Here is a 7,723-nt window from a genome sequence, read left to right as displayed (position 1 = left end):
CAGGACGTTAGACTAGATGATCCAGATGGTTCCCTCTAAAACTTATATCCAGTAGTCTATATAGAGCTGGTTCATGGCAAAAACCCCTGACTGATCTGTTCAGTGATAATCACCACACATTTCAAACTTCGCTATTATTAATACTAATAACTTTTCATCAGTAGATCTCAAAGGTCTTTAAAAGGAGAGGGAAGTCATACTCTCTTTTTACAGAGGGGGAAGCTGAGGCAAGAGATAGGGAAGAGATGGGACTTGCCCAGTATCACCCAACAGGACATGGGGAGAGCCAGAAAGGAAACCCAGGTCTTCTAACTCCTAGGTCAGAGCGCTATCCTCTCAGCTACACTCCCTTCAATACCTAATGGCACCATGAGCATCATCAGAGGTGGCCTCTATTATTTTGCAGGACAGAGTAGATGATTCTAAGAGGCCTGTCTAGCGATAATGATAAAATTAATATTAACAAAATATTTGGGTCCCTAACATTGAAACATCCTTGTGCATAGGTCATCTCATAGATTGGATGGATGAATAGTAGCTAGTTAGCTTAAGGAGGTACTCCCCGACAAAGGCACTGTCTGTGCAGCGCCTAGCACCAGGGCGCTATCTACCTGCTCTGGGTTACCAGATGATTCCACAATAACCATCTGTACATGGCCCATTGGCACATGACGGCTCGACAGGCTCCTCAGATGTGAGGACTATAGAAAGAGCTAATTTACCAGCGCTTTGCATGGCACGGCCCGGGATGCAAATGGTTCTTTTGTTTCCTCTTAAATACAGACGGTTTCCGTTCTCTATTGCAGCCGTCCCTCCGACAGCCAAACCCGGTTCCTTCCCGCTGGGACTTGGCACCTGTGTCCTGCTGATTTCCTAGAGGGAAGATGAAAATGCTGCTTCTCTCTCTCCTTCTCTTAGCTATTGCAGCATGTAAGTACCTAGGATGGAGGAGTCTCTCCTCTCTGCACAGCCCGCCGCTGGTGATCTCTGTGCCTGAGATTTCTCCTTGCTCTTTGCAGGTGTCTGCTCCCAGGTGAAACTGCTGCAGAGCGGGACAGGCCAGGTGAAGCCCTCGCAGAACCTAAGACTCACCTGCTCCGTGTCTGGATTCTCTCTCACTACTTATGGATATGGGGTGAGCTGGATCCGACAGCCCCCAGGGAAAAGCCTGGAGTGGTTGTGTATTGTGTACTGGGATGAGGACAAATACTACCAGGAGTCCCTGAAAAACCGCTTAACCATCTCCATGGACACCTCTAAAAGCGAGGTGTATTTGGAAATGAGAGACATGGAAGCTGGAGACAGCGGCACCTATTACTGCGCCAGAAGAGACACAGTGACACAGAGCAAAGTGGGACTCGTACAAAAAGGGGAAGAGGAACCTGACCAGAGCAGTGAGCACAGATTAACTCAGACTGATGAGATTTCCCAGCTAACAGCACTGTCAAAGGAAAGGAAATGTGAAGAGGACTACGCGTTGTGTTTAGTCACTGGGGGGCGGTATTGCTACACAAGTGAAGCAGCAGCAGATGCAATCAGGGCTGTGGGAACCGGAGGGAACCGACCAATGTTCTCCAAGCGGAGTTTTGGGAACCAGAGCGCTGAAATTACTGCTCTCAGGTTTTCCAGTGCTCATCTCTCTCTTCTAATTTGTCCAGTCTCATAAATCTTCACCATTAATCCCCCTGCAAATTTAACTGGAGGAAGTTAAAGGAGAAGAGAATTTACATGTGAAAAACTGTCCATGCTGTATATTCTCTGCAGATGTGTTAAGAGAGACACCACACGTTGCAAACGTTGCTGTTAGTAGTAGTAATATATAAATTTAGTGCTTTGCACCAGTAGGTCTCAAAGCACTTCACCAAAGGAGGTAAGTATTAACATCCCTCTGTATACAGAAGGGGAAACTGAGGCCAGTGGCAGGAACAGAACTCAGCTCTCTAGACTCACAGCCCAGGGCTCTAGTGTCTAGACTACAACCCCTCCAGTGAGTAGCATCATCATCATGAGAAAACTGACGGAGCCCTGGGGCGGTTCCGAAGAACTGGAGAAGGGGTAACACAGCAGCTATCTTCCGAAGGGGAAACAAAGAGAACCTGGGGAATTATGGAGCAGTCAGCCCAACATCAATACCTTGGAAGATACTGGAACCAATAATTCAACCATCAGTTTGTCAGCACTGGGGCAAGCGGCTGGCTGCACCCTAGTGGGTCCCACACTTCTCCCTCTTGTCGTAGGCCAGGGCGTCACCAGTCACCCCATCTCCCCAGGGAGCGGGGTAGGGACCCGGGCCTGCCCGCTCCTCCAGGTACTAGCCCAGGGGCCCTGTGAGTAGCAGTTATGAGCTGCTAGCGCCATGCTCGCACCTGCAGTCTTTTTCCCCTTAGCTAATTTTCACCCCTTTGGTCCTTCTGGCCTGTCAAGCCCTGCTTCCTTGCTGGCTAGACTGGACTGGGCTGGGCCTCCTTACCCAGGCCTCTGTGCCTGGGGGAGTATCTCAGTCCTGTCAGGGGCGGGTTTCCCCCTCCTGGACCCAGTACCTCTCTCAGGACTCCTCGGCTCTTCCATGCAACACTGTGCTCCTTCCACGGCACAGACGGCACCTCCTCCCCTGTCTGCCTGGAGCAGAGGGTTTTTATCAAGCCCCTGGCTGGTTCTTAATTGGCCTCAGCTGCTCCTAATTGCCCCTCATGACTTCTAGCTAGCCTGCAGGGAACAGAGCCCTGAGCATTCTGGCTTACACACCTCCCTTCGCCCACTCGCCTACTGCCCTCTGTCCTTGCTATACATATGACAGCACACAGGGGATCAGAACGTTATAAGGAACAGCCAGCATGGATTTGTCAAGAACAAATCATGACAAACCAACCTAATTTCCTTCTTTGACAGTGTCACTGGCCTAGTGAATAGGGTGGAAGCAGAAGACGTGATATGTCTTGAGTTTAGTCAGGCCTTTGACACAGTTCCACCTGACAGTCTCCTAAGCAAACTAGAGAATTGAGATCTGGATGAAATGACTGTAAAGCTGGTGCACAACTGGTTTACAGACCATACTCAAAGAGTTGTTATCAATGGCTTGCTGACAAACGGGGGAGGACGGGGTATACATCTAGTGGGATTGCACAGGGGTCAGTGTGGGGTCTGGTTCTATTTAATATTTCCATTAATGACTTGGATAACGAAGTAGAGGGTATACTTACACAATTGGGGACAATACAGAACCGGGAGGGGTTGCAAGCACTTTGGAGGACAGGGTTAGAATTCAAAAGAACCTTGACAAATTACAGAATTGGTCTGAAAACAAGAGGAAATTCAGCAAAGACAAATGCAAAGTACTACACTTAGAAAGGAAAAATCAAACTCACAGCCACAAAAAGGAGAATAACTGAGCAGGTGGAAGTAATGCTGAAAAGGAGGCAGCGGTTAAAGTGACGATAGTACAGTTATGAAGTCACTGAGTTACTGAACTCCTCACATCATGATTTAAAGACTTGAAGGTACAGAGAATCCACCAGCAAGTGAGCCTTGCCCCATGCTGCAGAGGAAGGCGAAAACCCCCAGGGCCTCTGCCAAACTCCCCTGGGGGAAAATTCCTTCCCGACTGCTCTGCCCGTAGCTGTGTAACGAGCTGAGCGCGCAGTCTCTGTGCTGTATAAAGGGGACATCAGTCCCCAAGGGGATATTGCCATGCAGTGAGTCACCAAACCTGTCATCTCTTCTACCCACCCCGGGAAACCTGCATGCAAATCACTGCCCGCGGGGCTCCTGTTTAAATACAAACCCCGGATTCTAGGAAACTCAGTCTCTGCCCACACTCAGAACTGCCCGGTCCTGCCCGCTGGGGAGTTTCCCTCATTGTACGAGAACAAGAATGAGATCTCTGTTGCTTTTCCTTTCCCTGTTCTGCGCACTCACCTGTAAGTGTCCATGGGACAGTGGGGAAAAAAGGGACCGACCCGTGGATTTGTTCAGTAGATAACATTGTCTTTGCTCTTTTTTCTCCTTTTCCCAGGTGTCCTCTCTGAGGTGCAGCTGGTCCAGTCTGGCCCGGGAGCGGTGAAACCCGGAGAAACCCTCACACTCACCTGTGCTGTCTCGGGTGTCTCCGTCGGTGACAGCAGCTACAGTTGGGACTGGATCCGGCAGCCTGCAGGGAAGGGGCTGGAGTGGATAGGATATGTGTACTATAATATAGACGACGAGTGGGAAACAGCTTATGCCCCGTCTCTCCAAAGCCGTGCCACCATCTCTGCAGACACCTCCAAGAAGCAGTTCTCCCTGGAGCTCCGCTCGCTGACAGCTGCAGACACGGCCACCTATTACTGTGCCAGAGACACAGTGACACAGAGCAAAGCAGGGACTGTACAAAAAGGGGAAGCAGATTCTGACCATTTAATTCAGAGAATCTGATCTGAAAAGTCTGCGATTCCTGCCAGAAAACCCCGTGTCAATGCAAAGGAAATGCAAAGGGGAGGCGGGTAAGGAATGTGAGGATAATTCTTATACGTTTTTGGACCAAGGTGAAAGCACGAAGAGGATTCTCATGAGCTTCACTGACCTGCTTCAACCCTCCGGTGGCATCACTCCAAAAGCAGCACCAGATCTTCTCCAGCAAAATTAAATTTCATTGATCGGCCAAGGGCTTTGCAGAGAAACACATCAACAAACCCAGTCCTTACACAGGGGCGGGGAAAGAGACATCGCCAAAGAGACAGAAAGGGAGTGACTGAAACACTCAGTTTGATCTGCAAAGTTTTGAAAAGCACCTACGTAAATCAGGACCCAGGAGCCAGGTTCTTAAAGGGATTTAGGCACCGAAAGGAATTTTCAAAAGCATTTACAGCCTAAAATTCATTGAGAGCCAGGGGCGTTAGGCACCTCAGTGCTTTTGAAAATCCCACCAGGTGCCCATGAGCTTTTTAAAAACTGGCTCTCAGGCACTTGGAGACTTTGGGACAGGAGTGCACCTTGGTCAGGATTTCAAAAGGGACCTACAGGAATTAGGCACCAGAATGTGGCAGAAATTCCTTGGGTGCTGGGCTGCTATCATCCCCCAGAGTCCTTTGAAATTCTCCAGTCTTCTTCTTTTTGAAGATGCTCAGACAGCGGTGTGACACGTCCGAGAGAGAAATAACGTTATATGGAGTTGGTGCGGTGACGTGTCCGCTTTAGAGTTTTGAGAAGTTGTTCAGACACCACAGTACAAGAACCCAGAGCTAAGTCGCCAGAGACGCGAGATGGACAGTGCAAACACCATGGCTCTGAGAGGAAGCAGAATCCAGTGTCAGGCGCTAACCTGGGCCTCAGCAACCAAAGTTTCAATCCCATGATCCCCCACAACCTACCTTTGTGATATTGGGCAAGTCGCTAATTCTTTCTCTGCCGCAGTTTCCCATACAGCACATGGGTTTAATGGCATGGCCCTACTTCAAAGGGTATTGAGAGTACAATGGCACTACAGATTGTGAGGGCTTAGATAGAACAAAATAGAGGCTGGGAAAAAAAAAAGAGATAGAAAAGATAGAGTCTTTGTATCTGTTTTACAAGATACTTAGTTTAGCTTGGATGCTGTATTAACACCCAAGAACACAAACGCCAGGACACTGCACAAAGATGGGGAGGAAGAGGAACACGACTGTCTAAGTGGCTCAGAATGACAGGAGTGTAAAGGACACGAATGATTCTTTGCCGGCTGGCGTCAGAGCAAAGTGCCGGTGATCAGTAACAATAACTCCAGTGGCACCACGGGTCGGAAAGGTAACTCAACCTTGGAAATACCTTCCTGCAAGGAGCTGCTAGAAATAAACCTTTCCCGGTCAGATCTCATACAGAATATGAGCCTCTGTCATTTCTTCTATGGGCCTGTGGCAGTGAGTACATCGGGTACCACACTGAATGAAAGGGGAGAGAGATATTCCCTGAAAATGGCTGTCTTCACAAGGCAGAAGATCTCACTGCACTAACTCAGATCAGCCAAAGCACATTCACATTAACCGAGGGACTCCCATTCCACTCAGCTGATTGGAATAATGCCCGTATGAACTAGAAAGGGATGTAGGACTGTACATTACAATGAAGTGCTTATACTAACAGAGTGATAAATCTCCACTGAAAGCGGGGGGGAATAGGTATTCAGAAATGGTGCAAGGGAATTTAACGCCCCAATCCTACTGAATTTCAATGGCTTTTCGGTTTCTAACTCCCTTGGGCTCTTTTGAAATAACAGCCAAAACCACAACCGAGCAGGTAGAATTTCTCTTCTCCCAATATCCCTTCATTGCTAAGGAGGTGCTGTCCGGCACTTCTCCTTGGCCGAGAATGTCAAAGACCCTGAAGAGTGTTAAATGACCATGTTCTACTTATTTAAAATGCGGTTGGCTGTCCAAAGGCCGTAGGCGGTTTCGAAAAGTTCACACACACACAACCTGCTGAGCTGAGCTCACTGTCTCAGAGGGGACATGTGTCCCAGGCAGAGATCCCCGTGTGTAGACAGAACTCACACCCCGTCATCATTTATATTCACGCTGGGAAACTCGCATGCAAATCCCTGCTGCAGAGCTTCCTGTTTAAATACAAACCCCACATGGTAGGAGCCTGGGACTCTCCCCAGACACAGAACTGCCCGGTCCTGCCTGCTGGGGACGGTCTGCACCTTCCTTCAATATGAACGTGCCGCTGCTTTTCTTGTTCGTGCTGGACGCCCTTTCAGGTAAGGGGGGAGGAGGCTTCCTTGTTGCTGTGAATTCAGAAGAGGAAATGTTCAGAGGAGCCTAAGGGAATGAGGTGCCCTGGATCCCAATGGAATTCAGTGGCAGTTGGGTGCCTGACTCCCTTCGGCACGGTCTCTGCGTGTTGAATTTTCACGTGATCCCCACTCCCTGTGGCTAGGAGCCGGGATGACTGATTCGTTTCTGGTTTTCCTTCCAGGTGTCCTCTCCCAAGTGCAGCTGCAGGAGAAGGGGCCGGGAGTGGTGAAACCCGGGGAGTCCCTCACACTCACTTGTACCATCTCCGGAGACTCGGTTTCTAGCACTAGCGTCACCTGGGACTGGATCCGGCAGCCTGTGGGGAAAGGGCTGGAATGGATAGGATGGATATACTACAGACCTAGCACTTGGTACACTAACTATGCCAGCTCCCTGCAGAGCCGAACGACCATCACACAAGACTCCTCCAAGAACCAGTTCTCCCTGCAGCTCCGCTCGCTGACAGCTGCAGACACGGCCACCTATTACTGCGCCAGACACACAGTGACACAGAGAAAAGCAGGAACTGTACAAAAAGGGGAAGCGGTTTTTCAGCAGTGCAGGGAGATCCTTGCTCCGCGCCCAGTGGTAACAGCTGGGGCACTCCAGACGTGATTCTCCATTGCCTCTACCCAAGTGCAGCCATTTCCCAGCTGCAAAGGAAGGGGCAGATATTCATGGCTCTTGCAATCAGCCAGCGACTCTCTTCCCGTTGAGTTCTTTGAGGGATGTGGGCAGCTTAGTTAGGGGAAAATTCTCCTGTAAAAAATATAATAAGGAACGGAACTGTGTTCAGAGTACACAAGCACACAAACTAGCTGTGTTCCTTCCAGGTGATAAAGTACCTGTCTGCCTCCTCCAAAACAATAAGTCACAAGGCCATGGTAAACGTGTGTGCTCAATATATCTAGGACCTCCTGTAAAATGTCAGCCCTATATGTGCCTCTGGTTTTTCATTACACGTGTCATGCTACGAG

The 7,723-nt window shown here is 49.4% G+C and overlaps 1 protein-coding gene across 1 annotated transcript; it reads left to right on the top strand.

The window, feature by feature from the left end:
- Window positions 1-1,019: 1,019 nt before the first annotated feature.
- On the top strand, window positions 1,020-7,274 carry LOC137144616 (uncharacterized; the record flags this gene model as incomplete). Its single annotated transcript, XM_067535037.1, has 4 exons — window positions 1,020-1,500; window positions 3,820-3,917; window positions 4,013-4,338; window positions 6,948-7,274. Coding segments are annotated over 4 exons (1,232 nt in total), but the record flags the coding sequence as incomplete, so codon positions are not given.
- Between the last annotated feature and the right edge of the window lie 449 nt (window positions 7,275-7,723).

Source organism: Emydura macquarii, unplaced genomic scaffold (assembly GCF_026122565.2).
Source record: "Emydura macquarii macquarii isolate MOO-44397 ecotype Brisbane River unplaced genomic scaffold, CSIRO-AGI_Emac_v2 contig_3471, whole genome shotgun sequence".
In the NCBI taxonomy this organism is placed as follows: Eukaryota; Metazoa; Chordata; order Testudines; family Chelidae; genus Emydura; species Emydura macquarii.
This window is presented reverse-complemented; position numbering and strand designations above follow the sequence as displayed.